Source organism: Diospyros lotus, chromosome 10, assembly GCF_014633365.1.
Source record: "Diospyros lotus cultivar Yz01 chromosome 10, ASM1463336v1, whole genome shotgun sequence".
Lineage (NCBI taxonomy): Eukaryota > Viridiplantae > Streptophyta > Magnoliopsida > Ericales > Ebenaceae > Diospyros > Diospyros lotus.
Genome location: NC_068347.1, coordinates 19976786 through 19999092, shown reverse-complemented (window position 1 = coordinate 19999092; position 22307 = coordinate 19976786). Strand labels below are relative to the sequence as shown.

The window sequence follows — 22307 nt, the reverse complement described above, 5'->3', positions numbered from 1 at the left end:
TCCCAAACAATCAATCATTAATTTACAATCAATCAACAATCTGTAATTTACAGCAATCAGGAATGAATCATCAATCCCTAATGTACAACAATCAAGAATATATTAGTAATCCCTAATTTGCACTAATTACATGTTTTAATCAATATTTTTTGCTTAGTAAAATCATTAGAATGCCTTTCTTCTATATACTGCTTCCTGAATTTATTCTACACCACAAAGAACTGAGTCTAGTTAAAATTATGATTGAGTATGAAATTTTGTCGATTATTATTAAGCAATTTATGGTGTTTTACTTTGTATTACAGATAATTTAAGTTTCCTATTTATTTTACACAGATAATGGGGATCTGGCACAATCAAAGAATGTTTTGGCTGATGAGGTTATAGTTTCTCAACTTGTGTCAATGGGGTTTAACCATCTTCATTGTCAAAAAGCTGCTATCAACAGTTCAAATGCTGGAGTGGAAGAGGCAATGAATTGGTTACTATCTCACATGGATGATCCAGGTGCTTAACTTGGAACTCTCTTAATAACAGTTTTGCTTTCACGCAATTATGCAACTCTTTGACATTATCTTAGACTGCAGAAGGTACTAATGCGCACTTTATGTTCCAGATATTGATGCACCAATCTGCCAAGATGCTCGAAGTGATGGGATGCTATCATCACTTGTTGATCAATCTAAAGTGGACACATTGATTTCTTTTGGTTTTGAGGAAAAGATAGCCAGGAAAGCACTGGAGGCATCGGTAAATGCTTACTGTTAATCTTTTTTGAGATTTTAAGTAAATTGCTTTTGAAAATTTCATTTCCTAGGCTGCTGAAACTTCCATAACCATTCCTTCTTGCATATGTAATTCATACCAGGGTGGTGACATTGAGAAAGCAACAGATTGGATCTTTAACCTTAATGTCTCTGGTTCATCAGATATGGATGTTTCATCAAGCACTGCATCAACTGTTGATTCTGCACTGCCTGATGGTGGAGGAAGTGAGTTCCTTGTTCCCTCTTATTATACTTTTGTTCATGCACATGTGAGAGTGCTTCTACTGCCTCTGCTGCGTGACTTCTACAGTCTTCAGAGTAGCAATTTTCTTAGGCTGTTCTTTGATTTCTAGTCTTCTTGGAGGTATTTGAGGACAATGAACTGGACTGGAGGGTTGTAATTTCATGTTCTTGCAATATTTTCGGCAGTGTTCCAAAACGCGCTAGGTGCTAGTCGGGCGCCAGACTAGGGCTTAACACCGAGGATGCCTAGGCAGACTGTTGTTTTTTTTTTTTTTAAGTTTTTAATATAATTTTATGTTATTTTCAGATAAACCAAAATTAAAAAGACAAATAAAACTTATATATATATAAATCAGAAACTTATATATGTTTATATATATATAAACAGATAAATATATAAATTTTATATAAAAACTTATATATATATATATGGCGGAGAAAGAACGGTGGAGATGGAGCTTGACAGCGGTGATGGCGTAGAGGTGGTGAGGAGGTCGGCGGTTGCGATGGAGCTGGAGGTAGCGATGAGGTATCGGCGGAGTTGAGGCGGCGATGGCATAGAGGCGGTGAGGAGGTCGGCAGTCGCGATGGAGCCGGAGGCAGTGATGAGGTACCGGCGGCGTTGAGGCAGCAGTGGCCTTGGGCTAGAGAAGGGGGAGACGGCTGAGAGATAAGCAAAACATTACGCGTCCCAGGCGGCTAGGCGCAGCCGCCAGCTGATTAATCGGGCTGGAGCCTAGGGGGGTTGACTAGGCCAAATTCACGATAGTCGCTAGCGCCTCGCGGGCTGCATAGGCCGATTTTTAGAACACTGATTTTCGGGTTACCTTGCTGCAAAGTTGATCTTTACCATAAACAAGGTTAAGCACAGTACACATTAAGAACTATACTTATGTTCTGTTACCACTGGTTTAAAATTGGGTCTTGGGATTTATTTCGTGTAATTTGAATTTGGGAAATATATATATATATATGTATATAATTATTAGGTGAAAATCTTACAAGACTTTTCAATGAAGAAAAGCCATATATTTTGAAGCACTTGCAGAAATGAGTCCTTGATCTACATTTCTCATGGACTCAGGAAATAATTGTGAAAATGCTTGAATTATTTGTAGTATTCACTATTTGGGGATTATGTGTGCTGATGAAGAAGCATGTGTCGTGTTTATGTTAGGGCCCTTGTTGGGCACTGCTGAAACTATCCATGCCTTACTAGTTTATTATGTTTTCAAGAACATACGCTAGTGACACGTGTTTGTTGCTTAGGCACGTAAAATATGTAACAAAGTTTAAAGAAAATCACCCGGAATTGGAAAATGACTTGTTATTAGTCTGACATGATAAGAGTATCTGTGGCCTAAAAGTTAAAGAAGTATATCTTCTTTTTTTTCTTTTTCTTTTTGGTCCTGCTAAGTAGTATATCTTTTACTTTCATGTGCATATATAAGCATCCATATTTTTTGCTGATGTGCCTCTTCCAGATATTTTTCTAATCTTTGTGAGAATTTTGTGTGTGCACTTTATAACATATTTTCTCCCATGTATCTTCACTTCGATTTTTTTGCTTTGTTGACTACAGTGTATGTATAGATTTCCTCTGCATTCTCTTTTCTGCTTTTCTGTTGCATTATTTGTTTTTTTTTTATTTGTCTAAGTTTACAGTGACTCCTTTTATTTGGGTAAGTTACACTTAGACCCCCTGTGGTTTAGGTCATTTGCATCAGACCCCCCTATGGTTTATTTTTGTCTCTAGATGTCTTTGTGGATCACTTTTTTTGCTCAAACACCCTTTTTTTTATTTTTTAGTGCAAAGGGCATTAATGAAATTAAATCTAATTTAAAATTAACAATTTACTTCTAATCTCTACTAATTAATAATTATAAAAATTAAAAAAAAGATGACCAAGAATAGAATCGCCAGTGACAGCCCCATGGAACCATCCCTCTTCCTCCATGGCAGAGGTCTCTAGCAGTTGGCACAGGCTTTTCTTCCTCACAGAGGGCCTCCACCATGCCACATTGGTCTCATTTCTTGAAACGTGGAGGCTGTCTCTTCTCCGACGGGTTTCAGTGGTTGTGCATTGGCAAGGCAACAGCAAGGGAGGGAGGGAGCAGCAGCTATGGCTTCCAGAACCCATTGCTGTTTGGGTTCTAGATTTCCAGATCAGGAACTGGAAGGTTCTAGCAATTTGAAAACCGATAGAGGGTTCTGATCCTGGAACCCCAAATTCGGATAGCTGGAAGGTTCTATTTGTTTTTAATTTTAACAAACAATAAAAGAGTATTTCTATTAGATTTAATAATATGTTGTCATGCACCTAATGTTTGTATAAGGGTTTCTTGGTATTTTTACAGCAGTTGCTGTAACAAGCTGCTCATCGTTGTACTTTGTATTGGCAGCCTTGTTGGCACCAAACTAAACCACCTGGATTAGTATAAATACCTAATCCAGCTGAATGCAAAGGCATCACAAAACATTTTTTCAGAAATTCTCTGTTTCTCTCTCTCAATTTCTCTCTCCAATTTGCTCTCTCTCACCTTCTTCTGTTTCCCTTGCTTTCTCCGAATCTTCGTCTCATTTCTCCCTAAATTTTGCCCTAATTCTCTCAATTAGTAGAGAATTGACCTTGTCAGATCTGAGAACCTGAGATTTTGGTATCAGAGCTGTTCCTAGGCCATTGAATTCAGTTTCTTGTGGAATTCCACCATTGCTGATGGAACTCGCATGAAGCAGTTTGAAGCTCAGTTGCAGCAGGTGAATGCAACTGTTTTCGATCTTCAAGCTCATGTTGACTGACTTGAAGCTGGGTCCAGCAGAAATCACAATGTGATCCTCTCATTGGATGGGAAGTTTGAAACGTCTATGGAAGGTTTAGCAAGAAGGCTGGATGGATTTATTTTAATGTTCTCCAAATTGCCTCAGGTTAGTCTTCCTGCTAATTTTCCTCCCAAGGAACGATCTGATCCAATCCTGCAAGGAAATGGAGAAATTCATTGAACAGCTGGTTCTTCTGAATTTAAAATTGAACCTGCTGTAGTTGGAGAAAATGTGATTGAAAGAGCAATTGAGAGGAGGCAGGAGGTACAGGCTGCATTAAATCAGCCTTACTTTCCATTGCCTAAGTTAGAAGTTCCATTGTTTGACTCTCAAAACCCTAGGTGGTGGGTTAGGCGATGTCAAAATTTTTTTACTCTGTATAATATACTGGATCAGTAGTGATTTACCTTAGCCTCTGTTTATTTGAACGAATTGGTGGACCCTTGGTTTCAAGGATGGATCCGATTAAGAGATAATTGTCAGTGGACAGAATTTGTGGAGGATTTCTGTGAGAGATGCGGTGATGGAAACATTACTGATGTTGTGGAGGAATTTAATAAATTGAGGCAGGAGAACTCTGTTCAGACTTATCAGGTGAAGTTTGAGGAGCTTAACTCCTTGATGCTAAACCTTAATCCCTGAGGTTTATTTTGTCTCAAGTTTCATTAGTGGCTTGAGTGATGAATTGAGGCCTACAGTTAAGATGTTATAGCAAAAAATGGTTAAATAGGCAGCTGAAAGTGCGAAATTACAGGAGCTTACAGTAGAAGCCCTGATGAAAAAGCAGAGAATGCATATAAGAGGAACAAGTTAAAATTCCAGTCAACAAGGAAATCATGTAGTGGCAGCGAATCGTAGATTTAACAGAGAGGTCACCAGGAACAATCAGAATTTCAGAAATTTCACAGTTCAACCAACTGCTATCTCAAAGCAGCCTACAGGAGGGAAGTTTGGCTATGTAGAGCAATGTAGGCAGGCCAGTTTATGTTTTAGATGTGGAGATAAATATATGCTGGGACACCAATGCAAGAGACAATTTCTATTGTTGGAAGGAGAAGAGGAAATATAGGATATGGAGGAAATTCCGGCAGTTATTAAGGTGGAAAGGAAGGCTCAGCAAACAGCAAGATTATTAAGGTGGAAAGGAAGGTATGCAACCATAAACTAATGGTGTTGATTAACAGTGGAAGTACACAGTTTCTTGGACGAAAATACAGCCAAGAAACTAGGTTCCAGGCTTTCTAGCATTCAACCATTATCAGTGACTGTCTAATGGCAGCAAGGTGATCAGAAAATTCTATTGTATTGACTTTCAGTGGGAAATGCCTGGGGAGAGATTTGCAACTGATATGAGGTTATTGAAACTTGGTGGTTGTGATATAGTTTTGGGAGTGGATTGGATGAAAAGAGTCAGTCCAATCAGCTTTGACTTCAATAAATTGGAAGTCACTTTTCAGAAAGATGGAAGGAAGTTGATTCTTGCAGGCAGCCTAGATACGGGCTTATGTAAGATGATCACAGGAAAAAAGTTGCAGAAGGTGTTTAAGAACAAGCTGGCACAAGTGGCACATCTATTTTCCATGCAGGCCATTGATGAAATGGAAGGATCACAGAAGCAATCTGGTGAGTTATTGGTGACTGTCAGCAGCCAGTCTCAACCGAAATGGGAGGTACATGAACTTGACTCCTTACACATGCTTTTAGTTGAGTATGAGTAGCCCTTTGTAGAACCTACATCCTTACCACCTAAAAGATTATTTGATCATGCCATCCCATTTAAACCTAATATTGAGCCCATTAATATTCGGTCATACCATTATCCACTAATTCAAAAGACCAAAATTGAAAAATTAGTTAAAGACATGTTAAACAAAAATCCATTATTCAAACTAGCAATAGTCCTTTTGCTTCACCAGTGTTACTTGTCAAGAAAAGGGATGGCTCTTGGCGATTTTGCATTGATTACCGTCAATTAAACACCATAACAATCAAAGACAAGTTTCCCATTCCTATTATCACCTTTTGGATGAACTCAAACATGCTACTGCTTTTACCAAACTTAACCTAAAATCTGGTTATCATCAAATTAGGATGAGACTGGAAGACATTCCTAAAACAACCTTTCGTACCCACCAAGGGTATCTAGCAACTGCTCAAAACAGGATCAAGCAGTTTGCTGATCAAAGACAAGGTGAAAGGGAGTTTGTGGTGGGAGATATGGTTTATCTTAAAGTTGAAACACTCCCATCAATGGGCTCTTACTTACGAGCAGGTTTCTAAGCTAAGTCCTAAATTCTATGGCCCTTTTCCTATTGTAGCTAAATTTGGAACTGTAACTTTCAAGCTCCAGCTGCCTCTTGACTCTCAAATTCATCCGGTATTCCATGTTTCACTGCTTAAAAATCAGTGGGAACACAGATGGTTAGTCATTCTTTTCCATCATTTGTTCTTGATGCTCCTCCTACAGTGGAACCGGCTTTCATTTTGGACAAACAGTCATTTACAGGCGTGGGACTCCCTTAACACAGGTTTTGGTTCCGTGGTCTCACTGCCATCATGATAATAATACCTGGGAGTATTTACTCGATCTGCTTACTCAGTTTCCTCAAGCTGCCCACCTTCTCTCCATTTCTTGAGGACAAGAAATTTTTAGGGGGGGTGTAAATTGTGAATGTTTGTATAAGGGTTTCTTGGTATTTGTACAGCAGTTGTACTGTAACAAGCTGCTCATAGTTGTACTTTGAATTGGCAGCCTTGTTGGCACCAAACTAAACTGCCTGAGTAGTATAAAAACCTAATCCAGCTGAATGCAAAGGCATCAAAAAGCATTTTTCCAGAAATTCTCTGTTTCTCTCTCTCGCCTGCTTTTGTTTCCCTCTCTTTCTCCAAATTGTCCCTAAATTCTGCCCTAATTCTCTCAATTAGCAAAGAATTGACCTTGTCAGATCTGAGGACATGACATATGTTTGGAAAATAATGAGAATGAGGAGATTGTAATCTTTTCTCTATTAGCTGTGATTCTGGAACAGAGACAAAACTTCCTTAAAAATTGTGACTGAATATTGTTTTTGATTTTGTAAATAAATGATGAATTGAGAAAAATAGTTGAAAACACATAAAGGTTGTTCAATGAACTCCAAAGTAGAAACCTGTAAGCCAAGAGGGTTCCAGATTTTCTCTTCAAAGTTGCAGACTGTCTTGGAACCCGGAGGCAATGACGGGAGAAGATATGCAGGAGATCGCTGATGAAGAAAAAAATCTCACTGCTGGAGACCTCTGCCATGGAGGAAGAGAGATGGGTTCCACAGTGCTGTCATCGACGATTCTGTTCTTCTATGTCTTTTTTTATTTTTGTTTTTTATAATTATTAATTAGAGAAAGATTAGAAGTAAATCAAGTTAGATTTGATTTAGTTTAATTTAATTAATGCCATTAGGACTAAAACTAATTGAAAGGTGTCTAAGCAAAAAAAGTAAATCACAAGACCTCTTGAGACAAAACTAAGCCCTAGCAAGGATTGAGCAAAGAATGAAGTGGAAATTATTATGGATAGGATTTTAATGGATGGGGTAGTATGTAAAGAGAACAAGAGATTAAATTTTTGCAGCCAAAGTTGTTTTAAGAGGAGACTGTGTACTGTTAGTCCATATGGGCCACAAGTTGGGTTAGAAGAGGTTATCAAGAGAAATTTGAGAAGATTTAGGGGGCAACATACAAGAAATACCTAAAGGAGAGATCACTATATGAGGTGACTTAAAAATGTTCATGTGGGTAGAAAAGGGAATGGATATCGAGATGTACACGGAGATTATGGATTTGGAGATAGAAATAACGAGAGAGACTATTTTGGGTTTTGTGATAACATATGAGGTCATCATAGCCAAAGCTAAGTTTAAGAAATGGAACAATTTCTCATATATCAAAATGGCTTATCAACTACTCAAACAGATTACTTTCTTATGACACATGATGTAGAACCCAGAAGAACACTAGAATAAACTGAAAACTCAAGCAATAAACTCAATAATCAATATCAATATCAATCATTTGTTAGGCCGCCGATACTGCAGACATACCAAAGGCGGAACAAGAATCAAAGGAATATTGGGGACACAGCGAGAGGGAAAAACAGCCAGCATGTGCGCCAGGGGTAGAGTGGGCACTTGGCTGGTTTGTGTAACAAACCAGCATGTGCATGTGCATAACCAAATACGATTATGGAGGAGGGATAACAACCTATAAAAAGGAGGTTAGAAGAGAGAGAAGGGTGTGAAGAATTTAGAGTTTTCTTGCAGGAGAGTCTTGGGCCTCTCGAATGCCCAGCTTTGTTTCTTGTTTACATTGTTTTTCCTTGTAATTGAGAGTTGCAATACAGCTTTGTTTCTTGTTTACATTGTTTTTCCTTGTAATTGAGAGTTGCAATACAGCCGAAACTCACCTTATTCACTAGAAATCCTACCTATTGTGTTGAATCTCATCAATTTTGGTATCAGAGCATCCGTTGATCACCATGGTAAACCTAACCGAGAGAGTGGGGACCTGGAGGAGAAGGTCGACACAATGAGGGGAGAGATTCAAATCATAAACCGGAATGTAGCAGAAATACTCGAACAGTTCGCCATCATGCGAACAAGGTGGGATGAACAGGAACGGGAGAGGAAGGCAAAGGCCCATGGGAGCGAAGTGACCACGGGTTGGGGCATGAACCAAGGAATGGAGGGCGGCATGAGTGCTGCATGGTGACAGGAAGGGAGAGGACGGCGACTGGAAATGCCAACCTTCGCGGGAGACAATCTGGACGATTGGATTTTCAGGGCGGAGAGGTACTTCGCGATCAACCAGCTGTCCGATGATGAGAAGATCGAGTCCGCAGCGTTGTGCTTCGAGGCAGGGGCCCTCGCTTGGTTCCAGTGGGAGTCCAAGCGCAGAGGGATCCGCAGTTGGGAAGGGCTCAAGCAGGGAATTCTCAACCGATTCCGTCCAACTCAAGAGGGGTCGCTAGAGGAGAGGTTCTTGGCTCTACGACAAGATGGTACTGTCAAGGATTACCGGCTGATGTTCGAGACTTTGGCCGTGCCAGTGTCGGACGTCTCTAAGGCGTTCTTGGAGGGTCATTTCATCAACGGCCTTAAGCCAGAAATCAAGGCTGAGATCAGGGTACTGCAACCTAGGGGGTTGGATTGGATCATGATGATGGCGCAGTGTATCGAGGATAAAAATGTAGCCATGCTCAGCTACAGTAGGGCGTTCAGACCAGCGAGGAGTAATTTCCCTACCCACTCTACAACCAATGTCGTTCGACCCCCTCCCATACAATCAAGAAGCCCGACTCCTCATTCGAGAGTCTTTGGTCAGGTGAGCAACAAGCTGCCAGTGGTTGGTAGTGGCAACAATGCCCCTTTTAAATGACTGAGTGAGGCCGAGTGGAAAGCCAAAAGGGAGAAGGGATTATGCTTTCGTTGTGATGAGAAATATTCAGTTGGCCACAGGTGCAAGAACAAGGAGTTGCACGTTATGATGATTTATGATGAAGAAAGGGAAGAGGAAGGAGTCGAGGTGGAAGCAGGAGAAGGAAGGGAAGAAGAAGAGGAAGTGGGGCAAGGCAGTGAGGTCATTGAACTCTCCATGAATTCAGTGGTGGGGTTGACAACACCGCAAACAATGAAGTTGCAAGGGGATATAGAAGGGCAACCAGTGGTAGTACTTATTGATGGAAGGGCGACGCACAATTTTATAGCGGCAGAACTAGTGCAACGGTTGGGGCTGCCACGGATAGAAACTACCAGATATGGGGTGATTATGGGGACAAGAATGGCAGTGCAAGGGGCCGGCATTTGCAAGGGGGTGAAATTGCACCTACAAAACTTACAAATCGTGGAGGATTTTCTGCCTTTGGAGTTGGGTAGTTCTGATGTAATCCTTGGGATGAAGTGGCTGGCAGCAGTGGGGAAGATGAGAGTGGATTGGAAGGCTTTGACTATGAAGTTTCAGGTTGGGGGATTGGCTGTGACATTGCAAGGAGATCCCAGCTTGAGCAAAAGCTTGGTATCCTTGAAGGCTATGATGAAGGCCTTCAAGGAGAATGGAGAAGGGATGTTGCTTGAACTGGGAACGATGGTAGCTGAATACAATGACAGTCAGGCAAAGGTTCCACCGTTCCTAAAAGAAGTGTTAGCTGAGTTTGAGGAGGTGTTCACAACACCTGAAGGGCTGCCTCCTTCTAGAAAAAGGGATCATGCAATCAACCTACTACCAGGCATGGTACCGATCAGTGTGCGGCCCTATCGTTATCCTTACCTACAGAAAAACGAGATTGAGAAGATGGTAGGAGAGATGCTAGCGGCGGGGATTATACAACCTAGTTCCAGCCCTTTTTCTAGTCCGGTCCTACTTGTCAAGAAGAAGGATGGAGGGTGGCGTTTTTGTGTAGACTATAGGGCTTTGAATAAGGTGACCGTGCCCGACAAGTTTCCAATTCCAGTGATCGAGGAGTTGTTGGATGAGCTTCATGGGGCCAAGGTCTTTTCCAAACTCGACCTTAAATCTGGATATCATCAAATTCGCATTAAGGCTGAGGATATCCCAAAGACAGCCTTTCGGATGCATGAAGGCCATTACGAGTTCCTCGTAATGCCTTTCGGATTGACTAATGCGCCAGCCACGTTTCAGTCACCGATGAATGACATCTTCAGGGAGCAAATGAGGTGTTTTGTGCTAGTATTTTTTGATGACATATTGGTTTTCAGCAAGGATTTTGAACAGCATGCACAACACTTATGTTGTGTTTTGGAGGTGCTGGCAGCTAACCAACTATTTGCAAATAGGAAGAAGTGTTTGTTTGGACAACTGGAAATTGAGTACTTAGGCCACATTATATCACAACAAGGGGTTTCAGCTGATTGTAGCAAGGTAAAAGCTATGTTAGATTGGCCCACTCCTACCACATTGAAGGAATTGCGTGGCTTCCTTGGTCTCACAGGATATTATAGGCGTTTTGTTAATGATTATGGAAGGTTAGCATGGCCTCTCACGGAGAGACTTCGAAAGAACAATTTCTTTTGGGATGAGGCAGCTGAGCAAGCTTTCCAATGGCTCAAGGTTGCCATGGTGTCACTGCCTGTTTTGGCTTTGCCGAATTTTAACAAGCCATTTGTGGTTGAGATGGATGCGTCTGGACAAGGTATGGGGGCAGTTTTAATGCAAGATCATAGACCTATTGCTTATTTCAGTCATGCCTTTAATCAATTGGGAAGGAGGAAATCAGTTTATGAGAGAGAATTGATGGCCATTGTATTTGCGGTGCAAAAGTGGCGGCATTACTTGTTGGGACAGAAGTTTGTGGTCAGGACTGACCAAAAGAGCCTCAAATTTTTTATGAAGCAAAGGTTGGTGAGCCCAGAATATCAGAAGTGGATGATCAAGTTAATGGGATTTCAGTTCGAAATTCAATATAGGCCTGGGCTGGAAAATAAGGCAGCAGATGGATTGTCCCGCATCAGCCACTTTGCTGCCCTCTTAGCCTTAACCGTCCCTCAGGTTCTCCAACTTGATCAGCTGGCTCGGGAAGTAGAAGAAAATGAGTGGCTGCAAGGTGGTCAAGGATCTCCAGCTTGATCCTACTTCCAGACCCCATTTCCAGTTGGTGGACAGCCACCTCCTCTACAATGGTAGGTTGTACCTACTGAAGGGCTCTTCTCTCATTCCATTGCTTTTACATGAGGGACATGATGGGAATGTGGGAGGACACTCGGGATTCTTGAAAACTTACAAGAGGATTGCAGCAAATGTATATTGGCCGGGTATGAAGAGGGACATCCACACGTATGTAAGTCATTGTGCTGTCTGCCAGCAAAACAAGGTGCTAGCCCTGAAGCCGGGAGGGCTCCTGTGGCCCCTTCCTATCCCAAACCAAATTTGGGATGACATTGCTATGGACTTTATCGAAGGCCTACCAAGGTCGGGCAAAATGGACTCGATTTTGGTGGTGCTGGATAGAGTCAGTAAGTATGGTCATTTTATCGGGCTTAAACACCCTTTTACAGCTGGAGAGGTGGCAGGAATTTTCATCAAGGAAATTGTGAGGCTTTATGGTTTACCACGGTCCATTGTATCCGATAGGGACAAGATCTTCATGAGCAAATTTTGGGAGGAATTGTTCTGCCTCCAAGGCACCAAGCTCCACCGCAGCACAGCTTACCATCCACAAACGGATGGTCAAACAGAGGTGCTGAATAGGACATTGGAGACATACCTTCGCTGTTTTGCTTCCTCTAAACCTAAAGCTTGGTTTGTGTGGCTGCCTTGGGCTGAACTTTGGTACAACACTTCTTACCACACAGTCTCGAGAATTACACCATTCCAGGCAGTTTATGGGCAAGAATCGCCAGCAATATTCAGGGTTGAAAGGGGATCCACTCCTGTTTCAGTAGTGGAGCAACAACTGGTTGAAAGAGATCACATTTTGGAGGAACCTAAGGCACAGCTACTAAGAGCTCAAGCAGTAATGAAAAAGGGGGCTGATATGAAAAGAAGAGCAGTGAAGTTTAAGGTAGGGGACTTAGTTTACTTGAAACTAAGACCCTATCGTAGGAAGAAATTGGCTGGTCGTTCCAATGAGAAGTTAGCTCCTAGATTCTATGGTCCATTTGAAGTTGAAAAGGAAATCGGGCCTGTAGCTTACAAGTTAAAGCTGCCTTCACACTGCAGCATTCACCCCGTCTTCCATGTGTCCCAGCTACGAGAAGCCAAGGGTGCATTGCAAGCCACTGTGGAGATTTCCAATCAGTTAAGTGCAGATTTGGAGATGTTGGTTGAACCGGAGGCAGTGCTGGGGGTCAGGCCAGGAACAGGAAGTAATTTACGGGGATTGGATATCCTACTTCAATGGAAGGGGTTACCTCATTTGGAAGCCACTTGGGAGCTTTATAGCCTAATTCAGCAGCAATTTCCCTCTTTTCACCTTGAGGACAAGGTGAAGGTTGGGGAGGGGAGTAATGTTAGGCCGTCGATACTGCAGACATACCAAAGGCGCAACAAGAATCAAAGGAATATTGGGGACACAGCGAGAGGGCAAAATAGCCAGCATGTGCGCCAGGGGTAGAGTGGGCACTTGGCTGGTTTGTGTAACAAACCAGCATGTGCATGTGCATAACTAAATACGGTTATGGAGGAGGGATAACAACCATAAAAAGGAGGTTAGAAGAGAGAGAAGGGTGTGAAGAATTTAGAGTTTTCTTGCTCGAGAGTCCTGGGCCTCTCGAATGCCCAGCTTTGTTGCTTGTTTACATTGTTTTTCCTTGTAATTGAGAGTTGCAATACAACTAAAACTCACCTTATTCACTGAAAATCCTACCTATTGTGTTGAATCTCATCATCATCATAACTACGAATGAAAGGAATCAAAAGAAATTAGGAAACAAAAGGAAACAGGAGATAAATAAAAGAAATAAAATAATCACATATTAATTTATAATATCTAGTTATTTGTTCTAATCACGAGGTCCTCTTATGTTGCAAGGATTGTGAAGCTATATTGAAAGAATGCTTGACCACTTACATGTGACTCATGTTCATTGATGTTCAAATCGAAAATGGATACAAAAGTGAAGTCAAAGAATCGGATGGTGGGATTTAAAAGGTGAAAAACTAGCTATTTTGAAGGAAAAAGGTTTGTAGCAAAAGAAATTGGTCTGTAGAAGTATAGGCTAATGTCACACACGGGCAATACTCTTCTTGATTTTCTTTCATTACATTATGTTATTGCTTTCTTTAGATTCAACTATTGTTTTAATTTCCAGCTGTATTAGTTTGTTAGAGAGAATATTCCAAAAGCAGCTCGCGTGTAAGGGCTTGAATAGGACAAAATAGGTTGTTATACCGTTTAGGGAAGGAATCCTCTGGTTATCGTCTATATGCAGAGGCCTATATACAGTGTTCGAAAACTCGGCCTAGGCGGCGCCGAGGCGCTAGGCGGACACAGACCGTCGCGATTATGGCCTAATCGGCCCCCTTAGGCGCTGGCCCGGCTAATCGGTACCGGGCGGCGCCTAGTCGGCCAAGGCGGCCGCTTAATCGCGTGAACCGCCTGGCCGATTAGGGTTTTTGTTTCCCCTTACCTTGTCGATTTCCCCTTCTCTCTCTTGCACACCACCGCCGACTGTCTCTTGTCGAGTCGCCGTCGCCACTTGCCCTTTCTGTCAAAGCCTCTCTCTTCGCACGCCACTGCCGTCTCTTGCGGAGTCGTCGTCGTCGCTTTCCATTTCTGTTAGCCTTTTCGTCTCACGCTGCCACCGCCAACCTTCATTGCACTCTGCCTTCCAGCTCTCTCTCTCTCGTCTTCCTTACTCTGCGGTTAGCAATAAGCGAGTTGCCTTGCCTTTTTTTTATTTTTGTTAGTTAATTTATTATTTATGTTAATATTTATTAATGTGTGAATTTGTTATTTAAATATTTATTATTGTTTTAAATATTTTAATATTTGTAACTTGTGAGCAAACAAGTTAAATGTTATTTGTATTTTAATATTTGTTAATGTTATTTAATATTTATAACAACTTCTTGTTGCTGCATCTTGCTATTGTTGGTTCTTAGCAAACAACAATTTATTTTCTCAAGCTTAATTTCATTATTTCACTTGTTTCAACTTTAATTTACTTAAAAATAACATCAAAATGTTTAAAATAAATAAATAAATAAAAATTTCTAGGCCTCGCCTAGGCGCCCTAGGCGCTAGGCCCCAATCGGGCGTCCGACTAATGCCTAGCGCGTTTTAGAACACTGCCTATATATCCTTCTTAGACCTTTGGGTCCACTAACAAGATTATCAATCGAATTCAGATTTCACTCTTTCCCTCTATATTCGTCTGTTCTCCCTTGCCATTTCTTCCTTTCTTTCTCTCTACCCAGCTTACTACTACTATCGCGGATTAACTCTAAATTAGCTAGCCAATCTGAGTCACAAGCCGTGACAGCTAATCAAATGTGGATGGAAATAACTATTGCTATTCAAAATGGATTGAAGAGTTGCATGAAAAAATAAATTAAGAGCATTTCTTATAGACACTATAAATATTGCAATGGAAAAAACACCAAAAGAGGTATATTTTGGCCAAAAAAGAAGCAAATAAAGTAGGCAAAGTCATGAACTTGTGAAAATTTAAATCTATAACTTAACACGAAAGATGGAAATGGGAGATCTATATAAACTAGCACTATTTATGGTAAGCGAGAAAAACAAGGGATTTGAGCCAAGTGAGATGCATGAAAGAGGAAAACCAGAAGTATTTTCTCAAAATTATTTAATCGAGATGGAGAAATATGTTGAGACATCTTAGTAATTTTGAAGAAGATAGGAATTACGTGTTCTATAGATGTATATGTCCAAACTAAATAGAGCAAGTATTAGAAAAAATGATGAATAATAAATTAGTTGGACTAGATAATATCTTGATAAAAGCATGGAAAAATGATGAATAATAAAATGAAAATATTCAATGTGATCCTTAAGTCGTAAAGAATGTTTGATGAATTGAGGAAGAACATTTTAGTGCCTATATATAAGAATAAAAGAGATGTTCAAAGTTGCGAAAATTATAGGGGAATCTAGCTAATGTGCCACACTATGAAACTTTGGAGAGAGTGATTAAGCAAAGATTGAGAAGAGAAACCAAGGTGTCTGAAAACCAATTAAGTTTCATGTCTAATAGGTCAAATTATAGAAACTGTATACTCACTAATGTAAAAGATGTAGAGATAAACAAAAAATTATTTATATATGGTATTTATGGATTTAGGAAAAACTTATGACAATTTTTACTCCATAATATGCCTTTAATAACGTGAATATTAGAAATATGAACACTCCTTCCTTCTCTAAAACCCTCCATAAGACTTCTCTAAATGTAGGAAAGTCTAGCTAGGAGCTAGAGAGTATAAATAAAAATAATAGAAAAGGTAAAAGTTACTTTCCCTCTAAATATAACCTTTTAGGAAAAATCTTGCCTTCATGCGAGAGGGCTCTCTAAGATGGAATCTACCAACAACGTATGAAGTCTTAATACATGCAAGTATTTAGATATTTTGTTTTGACCTTAAGGTTTGATCACAATGCATTTGCTAATTTTAATATCATGTTAAATTGTTAGCCATCATCTAACCTAAACACTTAGGAAGAGTAATTGATCTTGTGTCACTACCATATGCACTTTCAAATAGTAATAACTGTCAAGAATCAATTTGATGGGCAGATTGTGCAAGTGTGCCTTGGTAGTAACGATAAGGAGGTTGCTTTTTAATATTTGGAAGGATACAGGTTCAAGTTATGGAAAACTCCTCTTTGAGAAGGGAGCCTGATGCACTAGAGATGCCCTTTATTTTGTAAATGTGTCCAAATCACTATTCAATTAACCAACACCTGGCCGCCAGCTGCCTAGTGGAATGATTAAGTGAATCTTGTAGAATGAGGGACACATAATGGACCAACTAATGGACCAACTACCCAGGAACTCAGATTCTCAGTCTCTGTGACTGCCTCTCTGGCTGTGCTCCTAATCCCGTCCTGAGCTAGCTTGACAGTCCCATTTCCTTGTACAGTCTGTACACCATTAAGCTCCATTATAACCCTTATGCCAGCACATTATGAGGTCCTTGGGCAGCCCTTACTAATGAAATGATGTCCTGGGACAATAGCCCACTCAATCTACTTGTCCACACTACCTCTTTTTGTAATGGCCTTCCATGCACACTTTTAGATTACTTGCAAGACCTGATGGTTGCGTTTGACTGGTCCAATTTGGTTTGTTAGAATATTATTGGAATTGTTTACGGTAGTCCAGCAATATTTATTGAGATCATCATTATTTTTCAAAAGAAAATTTGTTATCACTGAAATTGACTACTTGTAGGCAAGTATTTGTTGTACAACATTTTCTCGAAGGGAAGTGTATATGTTACTGCTCTAGTTTTCAGTTTGGATTATGAAGTTTAATTGTAAAATTTGTTATCCTACTGATTATTAATGGTAAATCTGGTCTAGAACTTGGATAACATGCTGCTTGAAATATCTAATGCTGCTAGGTGCTTTATGTTTTGGTAATTTGTTCTAATTATTATTATTATTATTATTATTATTATTATTATTATTATTATTTTTTGTCATTACGCAGAATATAAACTTATGGGCATAGTAAGCCACATTGGTACTTCTACCCATTGTGGTCACTATGTCGCGCACATCTACAAAGAAGGGAGGTGGGTAATTTTCAATGATGATAAAGTTGGGGTCTCCAAAAACCCTCCCAAGGACATGGGATACTTGTATATTTTTGAAAGGCTCAACAGTTGAAAGCCAAGATATACCTCAGTTGAAAGACTTTTGAGTGATTGAAGAGCTAGAAAGGAGCATTAATCTCTTGGAATCTTGTTGACCTTTGCTCTGTTGGTCATGATAAACATTTTACCCATTTAATACTTAACTTGTACCTGTGGCTTCAGGCATTAGCATTCATGGAACGTTACAGGTTTCTGGTGGCATGTCAAACTAAAGTGTTCATCAAAGGAAAGAGAGGATAAATTGGCGGGAATGGAATAATTCCTTGCGTAGGATTTTATGTTTGCTGCTCAGTTCTGACTTATTTCTGGAGGGAAGGGTGCTATAGTGTTTCAGCTTTGAAAGAGGAGAGGAGGAGGTTGAACAACAAGAGTAGGTTGTACTGTTGGATCAAATAACTGTATTACAGTTTTCTGAACTTAGTTCAAGATTCAAATTTCATATTTTGTGATTACATCTTTCATTGCGCTGTTTGATTTGGTCAGTGATGCTTGTTCCCTACAATTTTTCTGTAGGGATGATGTTGGTTATCAAATTGCATTTTGATTTTCTGTTTGAATGGTTCTTACTGAGTTTCATCGGGGATATATGCCCTGCACAAAACATGTTGATATCTGGCCAGGGCGGCAGGCGAAAAAGAGCATGTAGGGACTTGGTCTCACATTTTCTCCCTTCTCCTTTCACATTGTGTTCCTACAGGCCAATTCCTATTTTCATGGTTGCCATTGCTCTCTCCCCTGCAAACCCTGTTCACACTATATTAGGAGAAATTATTTTGTGCCTCTGAAGTACCATGTTAGCAACAAATTTTGGTGTTTTAAATTGATGATTTGTTGCTATTTATAACTTGTCTTACCTGCAAACTCTTGGAAAAATTATTTTGTGCCTCTGAGGCACCGTGTTAGCATCAAATTTGGTGTTCCTAATTAATAATTTGTTGCTAACTATGATGTATTAAATAGAGGCGTTCAATCGGATTGGATTGGGACTATAAAATTTATAAAAATGGGGTCAAATATTGGATCGGACTACAGTTGTCGCTGAAAGAATACAAAAATTAAAAGCTAAACACAGCTGCTGGTAGACCTAGTCGTTGCCGGCAGCGGCATGCCAGTAGCTAGCCACCCAAGGGGGGGAGCTCATGGACGGTGAGTTGGTGATGAAATAATAACGGCAATTGAAAAGGCGCCGACAAGGTAAAGGGGGGCAATGGGCAGCAACAGACAGGTGATCCACTTGAGTGCGGGGAGGCGGCGAGGGCGAGAGAAAGGGGTCGATTATGGATGATGACTTTGTCACTAAATCAATTGGCATGTAGGCATTGGGTCATCATGTAATACCTCGCTCTAGCGGCTACCTTATCTTGAAAGTTTAATATTTCTTAAATTTATATCTACCCTCATATTATTTTAAAAAATTTATTTTTTAGCTCCTTTAACTATAATTAAATTTTTGCACCAAATGTCCTCATATTATTCTAAGAATTTCTTTTTTAGCCCCGTTAACTTTAATTAGACTTTTGCAAGAAATATGACTAAATTAAACTTAATTGACATGTAATAACTAAAATTTAAATATTTCATGTTCAAGTTAGGTTTAGTCGACTATAAAATCGTAAAAAATTAATACTAACAAACAATTTTCTATCCAATCATCTTTTTTTTTTTCATTCGATATGCACAATTCATTTGTTAGCACATATGAATATATCGAATAAGATGATGAACTACTTAATGACACATAAAAAATATATTTTTTACACATGATCAAACAATTATATGAATACATTTTCTACACCCAATTATAATAAATGGGATGATAATCACCATTTATTGTTTATCAAACAAACCTAAATTATTTAGTTCAAGGTGAAATGCTTCACTTACTTAATAATAGTATATTCCTCTATTTATTCGTCAAGTTATGATAGGCCTATGACGATATATGCATGTTTGCCCCAAAAAAAGGTTTTAAGGCAATAAACATAAACTTTATATTTGGAAAAAATTTTATGTAGTGTAATTTATGTTAAATAAACAGTCTCATGTATAATAAAATGTAAATTCCAAGGTCCTAACGCAATTTGAATGAAATTGGAAGTCATGCATAATAAATTAAAAATATTGGGTCTATATGCAATAACCCTAAACTTTTGTGGTAAAAGTGTCACATGCAAAACTTAAAAACTTCTAAATTTACTCCCCCCCCCCCCCCCCCCCCCTGCCGATCCCTGTCTATCACCTACCACCTAAGAAACTTTCTAACTCCCTTAAATCATCGTTGACTCTCGTTCACTGGTTTTTGCTATTAGAAAAGGCTAGAAAAGTGTTGAAATCATCATCTGATTGTTTTCTCCAACAAATCTGGGTCGTTAGATTGGTTTTTCTGGCAACCAAAAATCTTGATTTTTTCTCCTTTTTGTTCCTTTCCTTTTTTAGACAATATAGGCTTTTATAACCCTTTTTTTTTTTTCAACCCGTACACACAATGTTCATGTCGCCAATCACCTTGTAACATTGCCCTATTGCCATCGATCACTCCTGACAACAATTGTGTTGTCCTTCTCGGGACCAATGTTTTCTTAGGATTTTGTGAAATTTTTTTGTCATTTCAAGTCTCAGACCAACTAGTAATGAATCCAAGACGTTTGTAGATCAAATCCAAGAATTTCTTAAATTGCCCAGTTGATTCAAAGATGTCTCATTTGATTTTCTTTAGTTTTTTTTTACATATTTTTAGCTTCAATATCTTACTCATCTATGGTTAGAATTTTTTTTCGAAAATGCCAACTTGTTTTCTTCCATGTCATTTATAGGCATCATAAAACAATTCAATACAATTTGCAACTGTTTGCTCAAAATCTTAGCTTAAAGTGGTCTATCCAAATTATTTGTTATGTCTCACGCAAAATTTTCCACATTTTTCCAAGGTCAATTATTTTCAATTTGAGGGTCAACTGTGAAATTTAGTTGTACTATCATGTTTTTAGTTATCCCTATTTCAATGGCCATCTTTTTGTTTGTTTCAATCCAAAATCGTTCAAATTTTATTCAAGTTTGAAGTAGATAATCCAACCAACCCGTCATATATTTCGACCAATTTTAGAATCGAATCACTTTTAATCCGCTTGGCAATTTCTATAAAACTTGGGTCCCATGAGTTCGTCACCCATCTATGATACCCAATATTGGCTCATCTAAATTTGATTTGGTTTGATCTAATTTTGTGCTCAAAATTGGTTTCTTAACTCAACAAAAGTGGCTTATTTTTACAATTTTCAATCAATTTCACTTAAACTCGATTCTTCATGAATTAATGTTTAACTCTCCTAGATTCCTCCTAAGGCTCGAGGATTCACCAAATTACCACTAATCCCCATTTTGGGTCTAATTTTAATTATTTTTTAAATATTCAAAATTTTTAAAATTTTCAACTTACAACTAATACCCTTTAAAGAAATTCTCAAAATTTTTTTAGACTTAACTCTTCATTGTTTACTTTAAAATAATCTGGAATATTTCATATTTGTCACTGGCAGGTCAAGCACAAGTCGATGCACCAATGAGCGTGAAGACCAAGTCTATAAGTTTGAATTATAGAATAGGAGATAAGATGAGAGAGATAATAGTTAATTAAGGTTTCTCTTTTACTCGAGAGTCAAAATTATGCATATAGTATTTATAATTGTAATTTATAAATATTAAATAATATTGTAAATTGACCTCCCAACTTTGAGTTCAGATCTGTTGTCCCAAAAGTATGTCCCTTTCCCTGTCCACCCAATCAAATACTGTTACATCACCTATTTTTAAAATAGTAATTTTTTTAAAAAAGTTATAAAATCAAATTAAAAAATTATAAAATTAAAGAATAACATATATATAATCAATATATATGTCATTTATAATTTTTTGATTTGATTTTATAACTTTTTAAAAAAATTATTATTTAAAAATGGGTGATGTGGCAGCATTTGATTGGATGGACAGGGAATGAGACATACTTTTGGGACAACAGATCTGGGCTCCCCAACTCTAGAACCAAGGATTGGATCAGGGTATACTTAATCTTAGATTGAACCAGGTACTTCAATCCAGTCTAGTTCAATTTGAATCAAAATTTAAATTCCCCTACCTGATAAATGAAAAAAAAAATGAACTTTTATATTTTAGAGATTAAACAACAATGTATCTAAAAATCTTAGATTGATCACAAAAACACTATCCTAAACCCATAACTGCTTTCTCTCATGAATGTCCCAAGATGTAACCCTAAAAATCCACTAACTTATTGCTCAATTACCATGTTCACAAGCAATAGCAATGGACCATGAGATTGAGATTGTCTGACACTACAAAACTAAACAAAGGACAAACAATTTTACTTTTGCATTGCCAACACCTATGTTTTTACTAGAAGATGCCTCTTTCAAATATGTTGTGATAATTGTCACTTGAAATTTAAATTTAATTGTATTTGGAATTTATCAACAATTTAAAGAGTTTTCGTGACTTTTCTAATCAAAATATAGATTTGTATAATTAATATTTTTGTATATATCTATAGATAAATCTTATGTATATAAATAGGTATTCAATACTCTGAAATTATTATACTAATTTCATCATAGTGATATTGTTTCTCTGTGCCTACCTGCCTGTAATTTTTTTTCCAATTTTGAATTTTTCACATAAATTTTTGTGTGTTTGATGATTTGATTATGGTGAATTTTCGATTTTAAAATCTTACAAATTAGTATCAAAACCCTTAAATCAAACCATCAACAACTTTCAATCTTAACTCTTAGATATGCAATCCTTTATTATCATCTTTTTCAAGGGTTTCCTATTGTTGTTGCAGCCGCCACCATTTTCCACCTCCTCACAGTCACTATCGACCACATTAGCCAAGGCGATTGTCATTTCATCTTCTATCATTGCTTTATTTAGTTATATCTTTTGATAAGATAATGTTTTAATGATCATTTCACTTATAGGTACCATATTCAGTGTTTCAGAGTTACTTCCTTAGGGGGCGTTTGTTAATCAAGATATGAGATAGAAAAGCCAAGATATGGGATGCATCCCGGATTTCTATCATTTCCAACATGTTTGTTAAGTTTATTTGAATTTTTTTAAAAAAATCATTA

At 38.5% G+C, this 22307-nt stretch overlaps 1 protein-coding gene across 2 annotated transcripts in view; it reads left to right on the top strand.

Annotated features, from left to right (window-relative positions):
- LOC127811054 (ubiquitin carboxyl-terminal hydrolase 14) overlaps window positions 1-17713 on the top strand; it is a 51500-nt gene extending 33787 nt beyond the window's left edge. For both annotated transcript variants that reach the window (XM_052350770.1, XM_052350769.1), the window contains exons 18-21: window positions 337-507; window positions 617-750; window positions 869-992; window positions 16995-17713. In XM_052350770.1, coding sequence (XP_052206730.1) covers window positions 337-507; window positions 617-750; window positions 869-992; window positions 16995-17173 — 608 coding nt within the window. In that variant the 3' untranslated portion in view covers window positions 17174-17713. The remainder of the gene's footprint in view (window positions 1-336; window positions 508-616; window positions 751-868; window positions 993-16994) is intronic.
- Window positions 17714-22307: the final 4594 nt, after the last annotated feature.